Source organism: Rutidosis leptorrhynchoides, chromosome 2, assembly GCF_046630445.1.
Source record: "Rutidosis leptorrhynchoides isolate AG116_Rl617_1_P2 chromosome 2, CSIRO_AGI_Rlap_v1, whole genome shotgun sequence".
NCBI lineage: Eukaryota > Viridiplantae > Streptophyta > Magnoliopsida > Asterales > Asteraceae > Rutidosis > Rutidosis leptorrhynchoides.
This window is the reverse complement of record NC_092334.1, coordinates 272,433,453-272,458,045: the sequence shown is the minus strand read 5'-3', so window position 1 is coordinate 272,458,045 and position 24,593 is coordinate 272,433,453. Positions and strand designations below refer to the sequence as shown.

General features: G+C 33.9%; 1 protein-coding gene across 1 annotated transcript in view; it reads left to right on the top strand.

Moving 5' to 3' along the window:
• Window positions 1–20,464, top strand: part of LOC139888676 (uncharacterized) — a 39,168-nt gene extending 18,704 nt beyond the window's left edge. Inside the window, exon 3 of the mRNA XM_071871671.1 lies at window positions 19,709–20,464. Within this exon, the coding sequence (XP_071727772.1) occupies window positions 19,709–20,464 (756 nt within the window). The remainder of the gene's footprint in view (window positions 1–19,708) is intronic.
• The last annotated feature ends 4,129 nt before the right edge of the window (window positions 20,465–24,593 follow it).

The following is a 24,593-nucleotide window of genomic DNA, read 5'->3' as shown; positions in this document are numbered from 1 at the left end:
GAGTATATAGTCCCACTTTTAAACTCTAAGTATTTCGGGATGAGAATACATGTATTTTATGTTTTACGTTATGGACACAAGTAACTGAAAAATATATTCTACGTTGAGTTGTACCACTGGCATACTTCCCTGTAGCTTGGTAACTAATATTTACAGCGGTATTGTAAACGCGAATCCTGTTGATAGATCTATCGGGCCTGACAACCCCAACCGGACTGGACGACCAGTATTCAACGGTTGCACAGTACTTCGTTTCGTGACTACACTTGGTACGGTGTAGTAAGATTTCATAATAAAGGGAATATGCGACGTGATTAAATGTTAAGTATGGTTACCAAGTGCTCAACCACTTAGAATATTTTTATTAAAATGTTTACATATGAAATCTTGTGGTCCATAGTTATTACGCTGCTAGCATCAAACCTATATATCTCACCAACTTTATGTTGACGATTTAAAGCATGTTATTCTCAGGTACGAATTAAGTCTTCCGCTGTGCATTAACTCATATTAAAGATATTATTTGGAGTCGAACATCGCAATGGGACCAACTGTTGAAGACTTCGTCCGGGAGGATTAGGACCGGTCCTCACAGGTGGTATCAGAGCGTTGGTCTTAGCGAACCAGGTCTTGCTTTAGTGTGTCTAACTGTTAGTTGTTTAGATGCATTAGTGGGTCTGGACTTTGACCATGTCTGCCTGTCAAAAGTTTTGCTTATCATTTCTAGTCGGAAATCATCTGCTTATCATCCTTAGGAATTGCCTGCTTAGTATTCTCAAGTCTAGACACGTCCTACTGCATTTAGTGCATCGATAGTGTATAGACAAAAATTCATATCCTAGCGCATTCGTAGACTTGCCTGACATATGCCGTAAATTCCTCTGTAGTTTACGAAATCTTTGGTATTATACATAGATATTCTATATAGCTAGAATATCCTCCGACATCTGAAAAATCATTTCACATCGAAGATCTCTTCCATCCGCCAAATTGCCCTTTTCAACCTGAAAGCACTTACCGGCGAACCTGTTCGAGAAACCATTTACCCTCTTATTTCTAGAATATCCCGTTACGATTATATAATATCCTATATTTCGAATCTTACGCACCTGCTCGTTTCAATCGTCAATCATCCCGGTATATTAGCAGAAGTTAACGAACATCGTGCTCGCGAGACGGCTATGGAGAACATGGTGCGAAAGTTACAAACACCAGCAGCCGCATCAGCAGCATAATCAACATCACCATCATCAACATCAACAATACCCTTATCACCCCCAAACCACAATCGCGTCGAAAAATCTCAACATCACGATCTATACCTCGGATATCAACCTCACACGCCTCAATATCACCATCTGTACTTCGAGTATGATCTTCGTTCTACATATCGTTCTACATCGATTATCTCCGCTTTACGTATCGTTCTATCTCATTCATCTTCGCTCGTCATGGCGATTATGTAATTTCTAAAGTTTTAGAGATTATGTAATCTCGTAGTAGCGATAAATCAAATGAGTTTAATATCTTATTGACTCATTAAATCCATGATTTCATCTGAAGAAAATATATATGCAAGTATATTTTCATAAAGATTGTAATTAAAAATCCTTTCGTACAAACTGTTGATGATGGAAAATATTTTAACGGGTGGGTAGTACCCGAAGAATATTTAGAATTCACATTAATAAGTTACACTGTACATTCTTCGAATCTGATTCAACGATCATTTACTATCCTACTTACAACTACCGATATACATATCCGTTCACCACAGAATAATCATTTCTATTTAAATTTCATATTTGGATTTTGACCTATCAGAATCCAACAAGTGGCATAACGAAGAAAACATTGGACAAAAATAAAAAGTGTTAGAAACAAACGAATTAATTAATTGAAATTGTGATAGGATTCCACGCTAATTGTTCCGGCTAACTGTTCCCAGCTAACTGATTAACATTTACATTATCGCAATTTACATTCTCGCAATTTTATTTATCGTCATTTAATTTCTGTTATTTATTTATACGCACTTTAAATAACGGGACACGTATGCAAGGTTTCGACTTATCATATCGACCCATCTATATATATATTTCGGAACAACCGTAGACACTCTATATGTGAAGGTGGGAGTTGGCTATACAGGGTCGGAGTTGATTCCAAAATATATATATACTTTGAGTTGTGATCGACACCGAGACCGGTACACGGGTCACGATACGTATTATTTAATTCGAATATTATATATTAAATTATATATGAATCATTGAACCATCGGACTATTAGACTGTTAACTATGGACAAGTAAAATGAATTAAAATGCTGATTATAACATATGAAACTAAATAATTCTTCAAGCTTGCCACTTGATTTCATCTTAAACCTCATTTGTATCTCGACAATTGCAATGCGTGTTCAAATCTTTCATGATTCTTGAAAACCCCTCAATCAAGAGGATGAACCAACCGCGTTTCATCTACGGAAGAAAAGACTTATGCTCCTGTAAGACTCTCGGAGACTGAGTCAACGTTTAACACGCAGCAGTGTTAATTTCTTTAGTGTTATTATTACCCAAAATAACTTTGCAATCCCTTTTCAAATTAGCCAATTTTGTCACAGCACCAGCAAGTTAACCTCGACTTCTCAGAAAGGTTAGTTTCAATATATATACACGTTATTCTTTCGCTGTCGTTACCGGAGAATCTTTTATATTCCATCATCAGCGTTTAATCATCTAAAAACACAATTCTCCCGAAACCACTTTGGTTTGATAACCGATTACCCAGATCCGTTAACTTTGAAAATGCTGACGAAACAGCATATTGTAGATGGTCTTAATGGCCAAAAGTTGATGACAAAGAAGGAAGTGTTAGAAAAACTCAATAGAAAATTTAGCACTGAAAAGTGGATTATGCGAAACTATGAAGAAAACCGTGAACAAATCACAAAGAATAAGTTTGACTTCAAAGAATTCAAATGATTCAGTGCCTGCTGAAACCGTTAGGAAGAACCCTACTCCTTATTCCAAATCTTTCCAGATGATATTCTTCATCATCATCTTAACTTAGAAATTATAGGATATTTTCATATCTTCCGTTAAACATATTCTCCATATTTCTGGAGATATTTTCACACTATTCTTATCTGAGATCATTTATCACTCCGTAATGTCTGCGTTACAACATAAAAGAAACTGTGTTAGTTTCTAAATTCTGAAACCTTCAAGTTTAAAATATGAATGTTTTGAAGTAGTGTTGGGAACTGATGCATGAATTAGTATAATATAATGAAACTTGATCAACTTCATTATATTACAGTAAGTCATGTTGAGTTTCTAATGAAGCATGATGATTCACAGTACCGTTATCATGTGCCATGTTACACGGCTCTTACATTCTATCCAATTCCGAAACGTATTAAGAACATATCATCTTGATAGTTCTATCTTTCTGGATATTCTGGTAATTTGACAAATCAAAATCGTGCAATTTCCATTTCTTTCTAAGAGTATCAGCTATGTTCATTCCGAAATTTCATACCTACGAATTCCGGACCATTACTCGCTTGACTCGAAGTCGGGAAGGAAAAAAAAAAAAACGAAAGCATGAAGCTTTGGAAAACAATGAAGAATATAAAGCTCGATAATAACCCCGAAATTTCAAACCGTGTATATCAATGCATGTAGTAATATAAAGACACGGGAGAACTAGAAACACAATAAACACAAGAGTATAGTAGAAGTAAACAGATTCTTCTGGCGGTAGATGAAAAAGAAGAATTACAGATACGAAAGTTTGGAGTATACCAAGAATCAGGAATTGATGGAGCATATTAAGGAATGAATAGAGGGAGAAAGAATAGAAGGTGTGGAAAATAAGAAAAGCGAAAGGGGTAGATTTATAGTGAAATATCCGACAGAGAAATCAAAACAGATTGTTGTATTAAATCAAATAAGATCTTGATCGCTGAAAAATCAAATCTTATTACGTAAGATTTTCTTTAAATCCCGTGAATACCGGAAATCACTCATAATTACGTCATCAGTTGAAACGAACATATTTATTTACTTATTTCGCTCTTTTGTGATAGCTTCACTCGTACGCTTCACATGCTCGAATCGTTTTATCTATATCTTTCAAAAAAAAAAAAAAAAAAAAAATAAAAAGAAACTCCATTATTACCTCATATTCGTCATGAAAACATTCTTACTATTATCCATGACAACCTCTATCAAATTTCGGGGACGAAATTTCTTTAATGGGTGGGTACTGTAACGACCCGGAAATTTTCGACCAGATTTAAACTCCAATCTCTATATGTTTCTGACACGATAAGCAAAAACCCTAATATTGAGTCTAGAAAGTTTAAAATCTATATTCGGATAATCAGTTACCCTTGACCAAGCCCGACGATTCACGAACAATTATTGTATATAAAAATGTGTATATATATATATATATATATATATATATATATATATATATATATATATATATATATATATATATATATATATATATATATATATATATATATATATATATATATATATATGTATAAGAGATGATATTATGATCATTAATAAAAATTAATAATTAGTATAACTAATAAGATTATTATTATTATCATTTATCATATTGTTATTATTATTGTTATAATTATAATTAAAAGGTTAAGATTATTTAAGATGTTAAACATAAACAATATCATAAGAATGATTAAAACTATAATTTTTTTGTTATTATGATTATTTATTACCATTTCCATTTAAAAATATTATTATCATTATTATTATTAATTATTAATTATATCGTATTAGTACTTTGTTGAATTATGATATATGATTTAAAAAGTGAACCTCAGTGTTTTGTTTCTTGACTTAAGTGACCTTTACATATGTAAATGATCCATGATACACACACTTACACAACACGATCTCTTTCTTTAAATATTGATACAAATACATATTTAAATATAGACATACATATAAAATTACGGATATGTACATGTAGAAATAGAAAAATATGTTTTTAAAGATCATAAAATCCAAAATTTGGTTCACATCTCCATCTATACTATGCCTGATTTTTGTTTCTGTCTCAAATTGGTTACGCATCACAATCCACTTTATCATTATTGATATTGTTTTCTTCCTGACTCGTTCGTACTGAAGATTCCCTGTCAATCAAGTATTTGGCTATAAATCAAATGAACCAAATCAATATGAGAAACTCGAATACCTCTGCATTACCTTCTTTAACTTGTAATCTCAAAATCAAGGCCCATATTAACCACCACCACTGCCACGTTTATTCTCTTTTAATACCAAACCCATCAAACCACTAGTTTTGTTTAAGACTTCAAACAACCATCACCACGGTTGCGTTTTTGTTGCAGTCGAATCAAACAACCTAAAAACACAAAACAAACGCACCTTCTCTTTATAATTGTAATTCGACAGATCTTATATCACCAATCAATGATTTCAGTTACAGCCGTTATTTGATTTCATGTTTCTATTTTAATCGAAACCATCACAAACCCTTACTGAAACCACCTTCTTCTTCATACAAAAACCACCTTATCTCTCTTATTATCTCTCTTCTTTCTCTAAACCGAAAATCACCAAGGTCAATAAGCCACCTTCTTCTTCATACAAAAACCACCTTCTTCTTCAAGCACTTGATGAACGAGAAGTACCGTCCCAGAACCGAGGTCAATAAGCTCAAGACAGAACTTAGAGGGTTACGAACCCAAGGATTTGATATTACCACGTACGAAAGACGATTCACAGAATTGTGCCTATTGTGTCCGGGAGCATTCGAAGATGAGGAAGAGAAGATCGACGCGTTTGTGAAAGGATTACCGGAAAGAATCCAAGAAGATATAAGTTCACACGAGCCCGCCTCCATACAACAGGCATGTAGAATGGCTCACAAACTAGTGAACCAGATTGAAGAAAGAATTAAAGAACAGACTGCTGAAGAGGCCAATGTGAAGCAAGTCAAAAGAAAGTGGGAGGAAAACGGTGATAAGAATCACCAATACAACAACAACAGCAATTACAACAATAATCGCAACAATTATCCCAACAATCGCAACATCAATCGCAACTACAACAAACGGCCCAACAACAACAACAACAACAACAACAACAACAACTACAACAATCATCCCAACAACAATAATAATCGCAACAACAACAACAATCAGAAGCAGCTATGCCAAAGGTGTGAAAAGTATCACTCGGGGTTCTGCACCAAATTTTGCAACAAGTGTAAAAGAAATGGTCATAGCGCGGCGAAGTGTGAGGTCTACGGACCAGGGGTTAATAGAACGAAAGTAACAAATGGTGTCGGAATGAGTAATGGCGGAGCAAGTAGTGTCGGAGCAAGTTATGCCAATGTAGTTTGTTATAAATGTGGAAAACCGGGCCACATTATTAGAAATTTCCCGAACCAGGAGAACACGAATGGATAAGGCCGCGGAAGAGTTTTCAATATTAATGCGGCAGAGGCACAGGAAGACCCGGAGCTTGTTACGGGTACGTTTCTTATTGACAATAAATCTGCTTACGTTTTATTTGATTCGGGTGAGGATAGAAGCTATATGAGTAGAGATTTTTGTGCTAAATTAAGTTGTCCATTGACGCCTTTGGATAGTAAATTTTTACTCGAATTAGCAAATGGTAAATTAATTTCAGCAGATAATATATGTCGGAATCGAGAAATTAAACTGGTTAGCGAAACATTTAAGATTGATTTGATACCAGTAGAGTTAGGGAGTTTTGATGTGATAATCGGTATGGACTGGTTGAAAGAAGTGAAAGCAGAGATCGTTTGTTACAAAAATGCAATTCGCATTATACGAGAAAAAGGAAAACCCTTAATGGTGTACGGAGAAAAGGGCAACACGAAGCAACATATTATTAGTAATTTGAAGGCACAAAAACTAATAAGAAAAGGTTGCTATGCTGTTCTAGCACACGTCGAGAAAGTACAAACTGAAGAAAAGAGCATCAATGATGTTCCCATTGCAAAAGAATTTCCAGATGTATTTCCGAAAGAATTACCGGGATTACCCCAACAGCGATCCGTTGAATTTCAAATAGATCTTGTACCAAGAGCTTCACCAATAGCTCGTGCTCCTTACAGACTCGCACCCAGCGAGATGAAAGAACTGCAAAGCCAATTACAAGAACTTTTAGAGCGCGGTTTCATTCGACCAAGCACATCACCGTGGGGAGCTCCTGTTTTGTTTGTCAAGAAGAAAGATGGTACATTCAGGTTGTGTATCGACTACCGAGAGTTGAACAAACTTACCATCAAGAACCGCTACCCACTACCGAGAATCGACGACTTATTTGATCAACTACAAGGCTCGTCTGTTTATTCAAAGATTGACTTACGTTCCGGGTATCATCAAATGCGGGTGAAAGAAGATGATATTCCAAAGACTGCTTTCAGAACACGTTACGGTCATTACGAGTTTATGGTCATGCCGTTTGGTTTAACTAATGCACCAGCTGTGTTCATGGACCTTATGAACCGAGTGTGTGGACCATACCTTGACAAGTTTGTCATTGTTTTCATTGATGACATACTTATTTACTCAAAGAATGACCAAGAACACGGTGAACATTTGAGTAAGGTGTTAGAAGTATTGAGGAAGGAAGAATTGTACGCTAAGTTTTCAAAGTGTGCATTTTGGTTGAAGAAGTTCAATTCCTCGGTCACATAGTGAACAAAGAAGGTATTAAGGTGGATCCGGCAAAGATAGAAACTGTTGAAAAGAGGGAAACCCCGAAAACTCCAAAACACATACGCCAGTTTTTAGGACTAGCTGGTTACTACAGAAGGTTCATCCAAGACTTTTCCAGAATAGCAAAACCCTTGACTGCATTAACGCATAAAGGGAAGAAATTTGAATGGAATGATGAACAAGAGAAAGCGTTTCAGTTATTGAAGAAAAAGCTAACTACGGCACCTATATTGTCATTGCTTGAAGGGAATGATGATTTTGTGATTTATTGTGATGCATCAAAGCAAGGTCTCGGTTGTGTATTAATGCAACGAATGAAGGTGATTGCTTATGCGTCTAGACAATTGAAGATTCACGAACAAAATTATACGACGCATGATTTGGAATTAGGCGCGGTTGTTTTTGCATTAAAGACTTGGAGGCACTACTTATATGGGGTCAAAAGTATTATATATACAGACCACAAAAGTCTTCAACACATATTTAATCAGAAACAACTGAATATGAGGCAGCGTAGGTGGATTGAATTATTGAATGATTACGACTTTGAGATTCGTTACCACCCGGGGAAGGCAAATGTGGTAGCCGATGCCTTGAGCAGGAAGGACAGAGAACCCATTCGAGTAAAATCTATGAATATAATGATTCATAATGTAACGACCCGGAAATTTTCGACCAGATTTAAACTCCAATCTCTATATGTTTCTGACACGATAAGCAAAAACCCTAATATTGAGTCTAGAAAGTTTAAAATCTATATTCGGATAATCAGTTACCCTTGACCAAGCCCGACGATTCACGAACAATTATTGTATATAAAAATGTGTGTATATATATATATATATATATATATATATATATATATATATATATATATATATATATATATATATATATATATATATATATATATATATATATATATATATATATATGTATAAGAGATGATATTATGATCATTAATAAAAATTAATAATTAGTATAACTAATAAGATTATTATTATTATCATTTATCATATTGTTATTATTATTGTTATAATTATAATTAAAAGGTTAAGATTATTTAAGATGTTAAACATAAACAATATCATAAGAATGATTAAAACTATAATTTTTTTTGTTATTATGATTATTTATTACCATTTCCATTTAAAAATATTATTATCATTATTATTATTAATTATTAATTATATCGTATTAGTACTTTGTTGAATTATGATATATGATTTAAAAAGTGAACCTCAGTGTTTTATTTCTTGACTTAAGTGACCTTTACATATGTAAATGATCCATGATACACACACTTACACAACACGATCTCTTTCTTTAAATATTGATACAAATACATATTTAAATATAGACATACATATAAAATTACGGATATGTACATGTAGAAATAGAAAAATATGTTTTTAAAGATCATAAAATCCAAAATTTGGTTCACATCTCCATCTATACTATGCCTGATTTTTGTTTCTGTCTCAAATTGGTTACGCATCACAATCCACTTTATCATTATTGATATTGTTTTCTTCCTGACTCGTTCGTACTGAAGATTCCCTGTCAATCAAGTATTTGGCTATAAATCAAATGAACCAAATCAATATGAGAAACTCGAATACCTCTGCATTACCTTCTTTAACTTGTAATCTCAAAATCAAGGCCCATATTAACCACCACCACTGCCACGTTTATTCTCTTTTAATACCAAACCCATCAAACCACTAGTTTTGTTTAAGACTTCAAACAACCATCACCACGGTTGCGTTTTTGTTGCAGTCGAATCAAACAACCTAAAAACACAAAACAAACGCACCTTCTCTTTATAATTGTAATTCGACAGATCTTATATCACCAATCAATGATTTCAGTTACAGCCGTTATTTGATTTCATGTTTCTATTTTAATCGAAACCATCACAAACCCTTACTGAAACCACCTTCTTCTTCATACAAAAACCACCTTATCTCTCTTATTATCTCTCTTCTTTCTCTAAACCGAAAATCACAAAATTTGAAACCACCGTTACAAACTCTTTTCTGATATGTTCGAATGAAAGATCACATAACCACTACCAACACTTGTACCCAATAGCGAAACCACTAACACCTTCTTTGAAACCCACAACATCTGCCATCACCATGTATGATCAACCATCTCTTCTCTCTCTCTCTCCTAAAAACTATTTTCTGTTTTCAATCATCGAAGCTACTATAGAAGCTGCAACGTTTTTGCTTTCTGTTCTAATTGAAACCCATCTGCGCCATCATATTGTTTCCACTGTTCAAACACCCCATAACCCTGCTTATTTTTCCGTTTTAACTCCTGTCTCATTGCAAATCGTTGCTGCTTCTGTGAGAACCGAAAACAAACTCATTTGTTTTAATGGTTGCGTATGATGATGATAAGGAATAATGATAAAGTCTGGATGATGGTGGGAATTATTAAAGACAAGAATGTCGGCTGTTAAAGTGCTCCACTTATAGGTTTATTAAGCCGATATTTTTTTTTTTTTATATAAACGAACGGTAGAGGAGAATAAATATGGGCAGGGAATTGATCGGGCCAAAATTTTAACAAGTGGGCTTGTGAACAAAGATGTTGGGCTGCAAGTTTCTGATTGAGCCGAAATATGAATTATAAATAATGGGTTTGAGTCTTTAAACAGAAAAACTGGAGTTGGTTCGTTGGTCTTAGGTGTTGACGGGTTAACTAGGGGTCTCGGGTTCGAGTCCTGTCTTGGGCTTTTCCCTGTCTTGAGCTTTTCTTTTTAGAAGAAGTTTTAAAGGGTATACTTATCTATTCCTTTCTTTAATTATTATTATTATCATTCATTGTTAATATTAATTATTATTATTATTATTACAAGTATTATTATAAAAAAAAAATAACATTACTATTAAAGTTATTATTATAATTAAAATTTTCATTTTAATTAAAAGTATCATTATTATTATTTTTATTATCACTAGATATGATTTTATTAATATTATGATTATTAATAATATCATCATTAATTTTAGTATTTTCATTATTATAAGAATCATCATTTTTATCCTTACTAATAGTAATTTAATATAATTAAAACTAAGGTTTTAAACAAATGAAATATATATATACATATATTTGAATTTATTCAATTACGATTATGTGTATTAATAAATATAAAAATGATATAGGTTCGTGAATCCGAGGCCAACCTTATAATTGATCAATGGTGTTATATGTATTTTTACTACAAAATACAGTATGGTGAGTATATAGTCCCACTTTTAAACTCTAAGTATTTCGGGATGAGAATACATGTATTTTATGTTTTACGTTATGGACACAAGTAACTGAAAAATATATTCTACGTTGAGTTGTACCACTGGCATACTTCCCTGTAGCTTGGTAACTAATATTTACAGCGGTATTGTAAACGCGAATCCTGTTGATAGATCTATCGGGCCTGACAACCCCAACCGGACTGGACGACCAGTATTCAACGGTTGCACAGTACTTCGTTTCGTGACTACACTTGGTACGGTGTAGTAAGATTTCATAATAAAGGGAATATGCGACGTGATTAAATGTTAAGTATGGTTACCAAGTGCTCAACCACTTAGAATATTTTTATTAAAATGTTTACATATGAAATCTTGTGGTCCATAGTTATTACGCTGCTAGCATCAAACCTATATATCTCACCAACTTTATGTTGACGATTTAAAGCATGTTATTCTCATGTACGAATTAAGTCTTCCGCTGTGCATTAACTCATATTAAAGATATTATTTGGAGTCGAACATCGCAATGGGACCAACTGTTGAAGACTTCGTCCGGGAGGATTAGGACCGGTCCTCACACATAATAACCTTACTACTCAAATAAAGGAGGCGCAACAAGGAGTTTTAAAAGAGGGAAATTTAAAGGATGAAATACCCAAAGGATCGGAGAAACATCTTAATATTCGGGAAGACGGAACCCGGTATAGGGCTGAAAGGATTTGGGTACCAAAATTTGGAGATATGAGAGAAATGGTACTTAGAGAAGCTCATAAAACCAGATACTCAATACATCCTGGAACGGGGAAGATGTACAAGGATCTCAGGAAATATTTTTGGTAGCCGGGTATGAAAGCCAATGTTGCTAAATACCTAGGAGAATGTTTGACATGTTCTAAGGTCAAAGCTGAGCATCAGAAACCATCAGGTCTACTTCAACAACCCGAAATCTCGGAATGGAAATGGGAAAACATTACCATGGATTTCATCACTAAATTGCCAAGGACTGCAAGTGGTTTTGATACTATTTGGGTAATAGTTGATCGTCTCACCAAATCAGCACATTTCTTGCCAATAAGAGAAGATGACAAGATGGAGAAGTTAGCACGACTGTATTTGAAGGAAGTCGTCTCCAGACATGGAATACCAATCTCTATTATCTCTGATAGGGATGGCAGATTTATTTCAAGATTCTGGCAGACATTACAGCAAGCATTAGGAACTCGTCTAGACATGAGTACTGCCTATCATCCACAAACTAATGGGCAGAGTGAAAGGACGATACAAACGCTTGAAGACATGCTACGAGCATGTGTTATTGATTTCGGAAACAGTTAGGATCGACATCTACCATTAGCAGAATTTTCCTACAACAACAGCTACCATTCAAGCATTGAGATGGCGCCGTTTGAAGCACTTTATGGTAGAAAGTGCAGGTCTCCGATTTGTTGGAGTGAAGTGGGGGATAGACAGATTACGGGTCCGGAGATTATACAAGAAACTACCGAGAAGATCATCCAAATTCAACAACGGTTGAAAACCGCCCAAAGTCGACAAAAGAGCTACGCTGACATTAAAAGAAAAGATATAGAATTTGAAATTGGAGAGATGGTCATGCTTAAAGTTGCACCTTGGAAAGGCGTTGTTCGATTTGGTAAACGAGGGAAATTAAATCCAACGTATATTGGACCATTCAAGATTATTGATCGTGTCGGACCAGTAGCTTACCGACTTGAGTTACCTCAACAACTCGCGGCTGTACATAACACTTTCCACGTCTCGAATTTGAAGAAATGTTTTGCTAAAGAAGATCTCACTATTCCATTAGATGAAATCCAAATCAACGAAAAACTCCAATTCATCGAAGAACCCGTCGAAATAATGGATCGTGAGGTTAAAAGACTTAAGCAAACCAAGATACCAATTGTTAAGGTTCGATGGAATGCTCGTAGAGGACCCGAGTTCACCTGGGAGCGTGAAGATCAGATGAAGAAGAAATACCCGCATCTATTTCCAGAAGATTCGTCAACACCTTCAACAGCTTAAAATTTCGGGACGAAATTTATTTAACGGGTAGGTACTATAGTGACCCGAACTTTTCCATGTTTATATATATTAATTGAGATTGATATTTACATGATTAAATGTTTCCAACATGTTAAGCAATCAAACTTGTTAAGACTTGATTAATTAAAATATGTTTCATATAGACAATTGACCACCCAAGTTGACCGGCGATTCACGAACGTTAAAACTTGTAAAAATGACATGACGATATATATATATGGATATACATATGGTTAACATGAGATTATGATAAGTAAGTATCTCCATAAGTATATTAACAATGAGTTATATACATATAAACAAGACTACTAACTTAAGGATTTCGAAACGAGACATATATGTAATGATTATCGTTGTAACGACATTTAAATGTATATATATCATATTAAGATATATTAATATATCATAATATCATGATAATATAATAATTTAACATCTCATTAGATATAATAAATAATGGGTTAACAACATTAATTGAGATCGTTAACTTAAAGGTTTCAAAACAACACTTACATGTAACGACTAACGATGACTTAATGACTCAGTTAAAATGTATATACATGTAGTGTATTTAGATGTATTAAAATACTTTTGGAAGACTTCAAGACATATATCAAAACACTCATACTTAACGAAAATGGTTACAGTTACTTTTCCATTCTTTTCTTTCATCAAGAATTCTAGTCGTATTCTTACCCGTATTATACACAGCTTCAAAATGTACTTACTATGAGTATATACCAATAGGAACTAGCATGGGATTCCACTCTTGATTATGTCATGTATGACTAATCAATTTTAACTTCTACCATGAGCTAGTCAACTAACTAGAACTCCTTTTAACCCCACTCACCACTCACCAATTACCACTCATCATTCACTCCATTTCACTTCCAATTCTCTTTCTAATTCTCTCTCAACTCACACACACTATTATGAACGTATTTTTCCAGTAGTTAATCATCATCTTCATCAAAAATCACTTCAAGAATCAAGCTATAATCATCATAGGAAGAACACTTTAAGAACACTTCAAAAATCCCTTCAAGTTTACTAATTTACTTCCAAGCTTTCTAATCCATTCCAAGTAATCATCTAAGATCAAGAAACCTTTGTTATATATAGTAGGTTATCTTTCTTATTCAAGGTAATATTCATATTCAAACTTTGATTCAATTTCTATAACTATAAACTATCTTAATTCGAGTAAAAATCTTACTTGAACTTGTTTTTGTGTCATGATCCTACTTCAAGAACTTTCAAGCCATCCAAGATCCTTTGAAGCTAGATCATTTCTTGTCACTTCCAGTAGGTTTACCTACTAAACTTGAGGTAGTAATTATGTTCATAACATCATTCAATTCATATATATAAAACTATCTTATTCGAAGGTTTAAACTCGTAATCACTAGAACATAGTTTAGTTAATTCTAAACTTGTTCGCAAACAAAAGTTAATCCTTCTAACTTGACTTTTAAAATTAACTACACACATGTTCTATATCTATATGATATGCTAACTTAATGATCTAAAACCTGGAAATACGAAAAACACCGTAAAACTGGATTTACGCCGTCGTAGTAACACCGCGGGCTGTTTTGGGTTAGTTAATTAAAAACTATGATAAACTTTGATTTAAAAGTTGTTATTCTGAGAAAATGATTTTTATTATGAACATGAAACTATATCCAAAAATTATGGTTAAACTCAAAGTGGAAGTATGTTTTCTAAAATGGTCATCTAGACGTCGTTCTTTCGACTGAAATGACTACCTTTACAAAAACGACTTGTAACTTATTTTTCCGACTATAAACCTATACTTTTTCTGTTTAGATTCATAAAATAGAGTTCAATATGAAACCATAGCAATTTGATTCACTCAAAACAGATTTAAAATGAAGAAGTTATGGGTAAAACAAGATTGGATAATTTTTCTCATTTTAGCTACGTGAAAATTGGTAACAAATCTATTCCAACCATAACTTAATCAACTTGTATTGTATATTATGTAATCTTGAGATACCATAGACACGTATACAATGTTTCGACCTATCATGTCGACACATCTATATATATTTCGAAACAACCATAGACACTCTATATGTGAATGTTGGAGTTAGCTATACAGGGTTGAGGTTGATTCCAAAATATATATAGTTTGAGTTGTGATCAATACTGAGATACATATACACTGGGTCGTGGATTGATTCAAGATAATATTTATCGATTTATTTCTGTACATCTAACTGTGGACAACTAGTTGTAGGTTACTAACGAGGACAGCTGACTTAATAAACTTAAAACATCAAAATATATTAAAAGTGTTGTAAATATATTTTGAACATACTTTGATATATATGTATATATTGTTATAGGTTCGTGAATCAACCAGTGGCCAAGTATTACTTCCCGACGAAGTAAAAATCTGTGAAAGTGAGTTATAGTCTCACTTTTAAAATCTAATATTTTTGGGATGAGAATACATGCATGTTTTATAAATGATTTACAAAATAGACATAAGTACGTGAAACTACATTCTATGGTTGAATTATCGAAATCGAATATGCCTCTTTTTATTAAGTCCGGTAATCTAAGAATTAGGGAACAGACACCCTAATTGACGCGAATCCTAAAGATAGATCTATTGGGCCTAACAAACCCCATCCAAAGTACCGAATGCTTTAGTACTTCGAAATTTATATCATATCCGAAGGGTGTCCCGGAATGATGGGGATATTCTTATATATATGCATCTTGTTAATGTCGGTTACCAGGTGTTCACCATATGAATGATTTTTATCTCTATGTATGGGATGTGTATTGAAATATGAAATCTTGTGGTCTATTGTTACGATTTGATACATATAGGTTAAACCTATAACTCACCAACATTTTTGTTGACGTTTAAAGCATGTTTATTCTCAGGTGAATACTAAGAGCTTCCGCTGTTGCATACTAAAATAAGGACAAGATTTGGAGTCCATGTTTGTATGATATTGTGTAAAAACTGCATTCAAGAAACTGATTTCGATGTAACATATTTGTATTGTAAACCATTATGTAATGGTCGTGTGTAAACAGGATATTTTAGATTATCATTATTTGATAATCTACGTAAAGCTTTTAAACCTTTATTTATGAAATAAAGGTTATGGTTTGTTTTAAAAATGAATGCAGTCTTTGAAAAATGTCTCATATAGAGGTCAAAACCTCGCAACGAAATCAATTAATATGGAACGTTTTTAATCATGAAAAACGTTCCATATTAATTGATTTCGTTGCGAGGTTTTGACCTCTATATGAGACGTTTTTTAAAGACTGCATTCATTTTAAAACAAACCATAACCTTTATTTCATCAATAAAGGTTTAAAAAGCTTTACGTAGATTATCAAATAATGATAATCTAAAATATCATGTTTACACACGACCATTACATAATGGTTTACAATACAAATATGTTACAACAAAATAAGTTTCTTGAATGCAGTTTTTACACAATATCATACAAGCATGGACTCCAAATCTCGTCCTTATTTAAGTATGCGACAGCGGAAGCTCTTAATAATCACCTGAGAATAAACATGCTTAAAACGTCAACAAAAATGTTGGTGAGTTATATGTTTAACCTATATATATATGAAATCATAATAATAGACCACAAGATTTCATATTTTAATACACATCCCATACATAGAGATAAAAATCATTCATATGGTGAACACCTGGTAACCGACATTAACAAGATGCATATATAAGAATATCCCCATCATTCCGGGACACCCTTCGGATATGATATAAATTTCGAAGTACTAAAGCATCTGGTACTTTGGATGGGGTTTGTTAGGCCCAATAGATCTATCTTTAGGATTCGCGTCAATTAAGGTGTCTGTTCCCTAATTCTTAGATTACCAGACTTAATAAAAAGGGGTATATTCGATTTCGATAATTCAACCATAGAATGTAGTTTCACGTACTTGTGTCTATTTTGTAAATCATTTATAAAACCTGCATGTATTCTCATCCCAAAAATATTAGATTTTAAAAGTGGGACTATAACTCACTTTCACAGATTTTTACTTCGTCCGGAAGTAAGACTTGGCCACTGGTTGATTCACGAACCTATAACAATATATACATATATATCAAAGTATGTTCAAAATATATTTACAACACTTTTAATATATTTTGATGTTTTAAGTTTATTAAGTCAGCTGTCCTCGTTAGTAACCTACAACTAGTGTCCACAGTTAGATGTACAGAAATAAATCGATAAATATTATCTTGAATCAATCCACGACCCAGTGTATACGTATCTCAGTATTGATCACAACTCAAACTATATATATTTTGTAATCAACCTCAACCCTGTATAGCTAACTCCAACATTCACATATAGAGTGTCTATGGTTGTTCCGAAATATATATAGATGTGTCGACATGATAGGTCGAAACATTGTATACGTGTCTATGGTATCTCAAGATTACATAATATACAATACAAGTTGATTAAGTTATGGTTGGAATAGATTTGTTACCAATTTTCACGTAGCTAAAATGAGAAAAATTATCCAATCTTGTTTTACCCATAACTTCTTCATTTTAAATCCGTTTTGAGTGAATCAAATTCCTATGGTTTCATATTGAACTCTATTTTATAAATCTAAACAGAAAAAGTATAGGTTTATAGTCGGAAAAATAAGTTACAAGTCATTTTTTTAAAGGTAGTCATTTCAGTCGAAAGAACGACGTCTAGATGACCATTTTAGAAAACATACTTCCACTTTGAGTTTAACCATAAGTTTTAGATATAGTTTCATGTTCATAATAAAAATCATTTTCCCAGAATAATAACTTTTAAATCAAAGTTTATCATAGTTTTTAATTAACTAACCCAAAACAGCCCGCGGTGTTACTACGACGGCGTAAATTCGTTTTTACGGTGTTTTTCGTGTTTCCAGGTTTTAAATCATTAAGTTAGCATATCATATAGATATAGAACATATGTTTAGTTGATTTTAAAAGTCAAGTTAGAAGGATTAACTTTTATTTGCGAACAAGTTTAGAATTAACTAAACTATGTTCTAGTGATTACAAGTTTAAACCTTCGAATAAGATAGCTTTATATGTATGAATCGAATGATGTTATGAACATCATTACTACCTTAAGTTCCTTGGATAAACCTAATAGAAAATAAAAAAATGGATCTAGCTTCAACGGATCATTGGATGGCTCGAAGTTCTTGAAGCAGAATCATGACACGAAAACAAGTTCAAGTAAGATCATCACTTGAAATAAGATTGTTATAGTTATAGAAATTGAACCAAAGTTTGAATATGATTATTACCTTGTATTAGAATGATAACCTACTGTAAGAAACAAAGATTTCTTGAGGTTGGATGATCACCTTACAAGATTGAAAGTGAGCTAGCAAACTTGAAAGTATTCTTGATTTTATGTAACTAGAACTTGTAGAATTTATGAAGAACACTTAGAACTTGAAGATAGAACTTGAGAGAGATCAATTAGATGAAGAAAATTGAAGAATGAAAGTGTCTGTAGGTGTTTTTAGTCGTTGGTATATGGATTAGATATAAAGGATATGTAATTTTGTTTTCATGTAAATAAGTCATGAATGATTACTCATATTTTTGTAATTTTATGAGATATTTCATGCTAGTTGCCAAATGATGGTTCCCACATGTGTTAGGTGACTCACATGGGCTGCTAAGAGCTGATCATTGGAGTGTATATACGAATAGTACATACATCTAAAAGCTGTGTATTGTACGAGTATGAATACGGGTGCATACGAGTAGAATTGTTGATGAAACTGAACGAGAATGTAATTGTAAGCATTTCTGTTAAGTAGAAGTATTTTGATAAGTGTATTGAAGTCTTTCAAAAGTGTATAAATACATATTAAAACACTACATGTATATACATTTTAACTGAGTCGTTAAGTCATCGTTAGTCGTTACATGTAAGTGTTGTTTTGAAACCTTTAGGTTAACGATCTTGTTAAATGTTGTTAACCCAATGTTTATAATATCAAATGAGATTTTAAATTATTATATTATCATGATATTATCATGTATGAATATCTCTTAATATGATATATATACATTAAATGTCTTTACAACGATAATCGTTACATATATGTCTCGTTTAAAAATCATTAAGTTAGTAGTCTTGTTTTTACATATGTAGTTCATTGTTAATATACTTAATAATATGTTTACTTATCATAGTATCATGTTAACTATATATATATATCCATATATATGTCATCATATAGTTTTTACAAGTTTTAACGTTCGTGAATCACCGGTCAACTTGGGTGGTCAATTGTCTATATGAAACATATTTCAATTAATCAAGTCTTAACAAGTTTGATTGCTTAACATGTTGGAAACACTTAATCATGTAAATAACAATTTCATTTAATATATATATATATATATATATATATATATATATATATATATATATATATATATATATATATATATATATATATATATATAACAAGGAAAAGTTCGGGTCACTACACCAGGTGCAGGAAATGTAAAGTTCCTGATTGTAGCTATTGATTATTTCACTAAATAGGTGGAGGCAAAGGCCTTACGCACAATTACTAGAGTGCAAGTGCTGAATTTTGTATGGGAATACATTGTATGTAGATTTGGTATTCCGCGGGAACTTGTAAGTGATAATGGAGCGCAGATTGCAAAAGATCCATTTTTAAGTTGGTGTGCGGAACTAAATATAATTCAAAGATTCACATCTGTGGCACATCCGCAAGCAAATGGATTGTGCGAAGTCACTAACCGCGACATTGTTAGCGGTATTAAAAAACGTTTGAATGAAAAGCGAAATGGATGGGTTGATGAACTTTCAAATGTACTATGGGCTCATCGCACTACTTTTAAGAAAAGTACAGGCGAAACACCTTTTAGCCTAGTATATGGTTCCGAAGCAATGATCCCCGCAGAAATCTTTGTTGAAACGCACAGAGTTGCTAATTTTGATGAAAGTGCGAATGCGGAAGGCATTTGTGAAAATCTAAATTTCATTGAAGAACGCAGGCTTATGGCCGCAATATGTGAGGCAAATAATAAGCAGCAAATTGCTAAGTATTATAACAAGAAGGTGCGCGCGTTAGCCTTTGATGTTGGAGAATGGGTTTTGCATAATAATGAAGCAAGTCGTGCTGAGAAACAAGGGAAGTTGGGACCCAATTGGGAGGGACCATACCAGATAGTGGGAATTAATACAGCAGGCTCTTATAAACTCCAAGACATTGAAGGGCGCAATATACCTAACGCGTGGCATGCTACTTTGTTGAAACGATATTATATGTAAATAACAAAAGTATGTGAAATTTTATGTGCATTCTAGTGATTCATGTTAATGTGTGTAGTAAATAAGTTTGCAATATTGTGTAAAATGAATAAAAATAAAGGTTTTTGTTCATCATAATGATTGTATGACTATGCATAATTTCAGAATACAACGCGTTTAATACAACCATAAATGAAATCAAACAAGTGATGGAGAAGACCACTTGATGCTAAATGAAAACAATTTAACGTGTATACGAAAGGAATTCAGTTTGTTAACTTTCTCCCAAAGTATTAGATCTAGCCATACTTGGATGCTTCGCAATAAACACAAATTTTTGCCTAAGGATCGTTTCGGCGGACTTAGAAGATTCATAATGTGCAGAATAGCACGTGCATACAGGTTGTTTCGCATAAAGTAGTTTTTTATTGTGTGCACAATAATAAACAATGAAATTGCAAAAGACAATGCTAGTAATTATGAATGATATAATCAAAGCGCTATATAAATAAAGGCAATTGCAATTGATAAATAAAATTTTATTATAAGTTCCGCGGAAGGTACAACAAATCATATCATTAAAACGCGCTTATAAAAGCGCTTACATAATGCGAAATCCTATTCCTTGGTAGTTAAGTCTAAACCAATGATATCTTCGATGGGAGCATCCTTGTTTTGACTTATTGCATCTAATTTTGGAATAGGGATAACGCGGATTCCTTCCCTAGCCAATGCGACCATATCTTCTGCCTCTTCAATAGGGCAGATTAATTTCTCAATATACTCCGGCATTGGCTCCGGAAGAACAGCAATCTTGCCAACCTCCTGAAGAAATTTTACTCGCTCAAGTTGTTGTAGCCCAGTCACATAAGTATCAAATTTCTGAGAAACGTCCGCAGAATCCATGATTTTTTGCCCAAGTTCAGGCAAATGTTCGAGGAGTTTTGCAAAGCTAGATTTCGCGGTTGCTTTTGCGGATAAGGCTGTGGTTAGTTCAGTTTGGGTTTGCAAGAGTTTGTTTTTCATTGTATCATGCGTGACTTGAAGGTTGTCCATTTCAATTGCTTTTTCGGACAGTTGCTTTTTTAAATCATCCACGGAATTTTTTGTTGTTTGCAATTCCGTGGTGATGGAAGAGAGTTGGGACTGTGTGATTGCGTGCTTGGTTTGTTCTTTCTTCAAAACTTCAGAAAACTTCTCTTGTCGGGACATTGCATCATATGCAGATGCAAGTGTCATATAGAAGTTCTGCGCGAAACAGTTGAATGAGTCGCTGTATGAAAGTTTGCTAAGTTTAGAGCGTAGATCATGGGGAAGGGCAAGCTTCATATGTTGCCTTTGGTCCAGTGCAGCTTCTGGAGAGGCGCATAGATAACCCTGCAGGCCATCTATTTTGATTGACTTTATTGCGCTGGGAGGAGTGCGCCAGATGTCTTTATATTTGGATAATTCGAAGGTTGGTGGAGAACTAGCCTGTGTAGATGGTGGTGGAGTAATGGATGTGTCTGCTGCAATATGTATAAGGAATATAAACGAAGGAAGAAATATTAAAATGACAGAACACTATAGGTGTTATTGGAAATACAAATTATAATATGTGACGATAAGCATTACCAGTCTCAGATGCAGGTGGAACAACTGAGCTAGACCGCGTAAACCTCTTCGCGGATCCTGTAAGTGGAGAGGTAGCGGGTCGTTTGCTGGGAGTCCTTGTTGTTTGTTGAGCGCTGGTAGTAGGAGATTTTTGTGCAGCCTTTGATGATGATTTTGACTTGGGGCTCTTAAGCCTCTCTGCGAGAAATGCTTTTGTGTCATCTTTCTTTTCGATTTCAGAAACCCTCATGATGATGATGATGAGTAAATGTGAAAGTTGTTTGTGTGAATGAATCAATATAACGGATAGAGAAAGTATGATGGAAAAAAATGATAATCAACTTCTATATATATGGAGGAAAATATAATTTCAACGGTATAATCCCTTAACGGCTATATACGCATATAAAAAACTCAGCAAATACAACAATAGCCGTTGTGAAAAATAATAACACTTTTATGCCTCACTGAAGTGCGTGCATTGTATGCACAAAAGGACAAACTATAACTTTTTCTTTTTTAAGAGTTTATTGTCTTACTTTTTCTGCGAAAATGTAACACAATAAACTGGGGGGACTTGATCATATACATACTTATGTATATGTATATATTTTTAGTGCGAAAGGCCATTTGAAGGCGAAAGCACAAGACAACTGAACCGCGGTGTGAATGCGGTAGGAATGCGCAGAACATTAAAGAGTGCGAAGGCTTCCCACAGTATTTGTGCGGAATGCCTAAGTGCCCGCATAGTCTTACTTTCGCGTAACTCCTGGACCTATAAATAGGGAGCTTGGCCTCTCATTTAAGGTTATTGATTCTGGAAGGATTGCCCTAGCCATATTGATTTCTCTCGTGACTTTGCCCGAGACTAAATCATTATTTGGTTAAGGTAATTTACGAAGACCGGGACATGGTTGTTGATCGTTTAGCACTTAACGAAATATGACAATAAGGTCCCAAAACTATAATCGACATCCATTATACCCCCTCATTGCACTCAATCCTTGATTAACCGTAATTGGATAATCTAGGATTGATCAGTTGTAATTATTTTTGTTGTTGTACTGGTGACTCTTGTCACCATTTTTCCTCCCACTTCCTCTTGAGTTGTTTCGTGTTGGCTTCTTCGGCCGCCTGCTCATTAATTCTTCCCTCAATCTGATTTATGAGTTTATGAGCCATTCGACTTGCCTTTTGTATGGAAGCGGGCTCGTGTGAACTCACATCTTCTTGAATCCTTTCTGGTAACCCTTTTACAAATGCGTCGATCTTCTCTTCTTCATCTTCGAACGCTCCCGGACACAATAGGCACAACTCTGTGAATCGTCGTTCATACGTGGTAATGTCGAACCCTTGTGTTCGTAACTCTCTAAGCTCTACCTTGAGCTTATTAACCTCGTTTCTGGGACGATACTGCTCGTTCATAAAGTGATTGAATGCTGACCACAGTAACGCGTAGGCAGTATCTTGTCCCACCTGCTCGAGATAGGTATTCCATCATGTTAACGCAGTACCTGTGAAGGTATGAGTAGCGTACTTTACTTTGTCTTCTTCAGTACATTTACTTATGGAAAACACCGATTCAACCTTCTCGGTCCACCGTTCAATCCTATTGAACCCTCGGTTCCATCAAATTCCAAAGGTTTGCAGGCAGTGAATTCTTTGTAGGAGCATCCTACATGATTTCTTGTGAAATTAGTTCCATTGCTAGAACCAGAATTATTGTTGTTATTTTGCATTGCGGCCTGCACGGTGGCTATGTTTGCAGCAAGGAAAACATGGAAGTCTTCCTCACTCATGTTCAAGTTCTGACGAGTCGTCGGTGCCATTTCCTTCAAAAATAGCCAAAAGAATTGAGTTAATCATATAGAATTTAAGAGTAGTCAATAATATTTCGTAGCATAATATGAAATTATTTATAAAAGCTTTTTCTTCATATTAGCATTTTATAGTTTTAATTCGGGTAGTACCTACCCGTTAAGTTCATACTTAGTAGCTAATATACAATTCAACTACTACGATTCTATACTAAAAACTTATTACAATAATATTTCGCGTTCAAACTTTTATACAATATTTTACAACCATACAATACCACTATTATACATATAGGATGAAATATAGCACATAATAACTTGCTACTCGGCAGCTATAAAAGCAAATTCTAGTTAGTACGCAAGCCGTTCAGCAAAAGAAATAAAGACACTTAATTCATAAGTCCAGAAACAAGTCATGCAATCTGGTTGTACTAATATTATTTCCCATCCTTGGTTATGTAGTAGATAACCATTATGACCGTTAGCTAGGCAGCATGTTGTAACATCGTCAAAAGGACAAGGGTTTCGTAATTCCCAACAGCCCCGTAACAATCTAAAAACCTTGTTTCTCACCTCAACTACCGAGTCCGTCACTTGTGGGAATGTTTTATTTAAAAGTTGCAACCCAATGTTTTTTTTCTCAATTTGATGAGAAGTGAACATTATTAACCTGTAGTGACCCGAACTTTTCCATGTTTATATATATATTAAATGAAATTGTTATTTACATGATTAAGTGT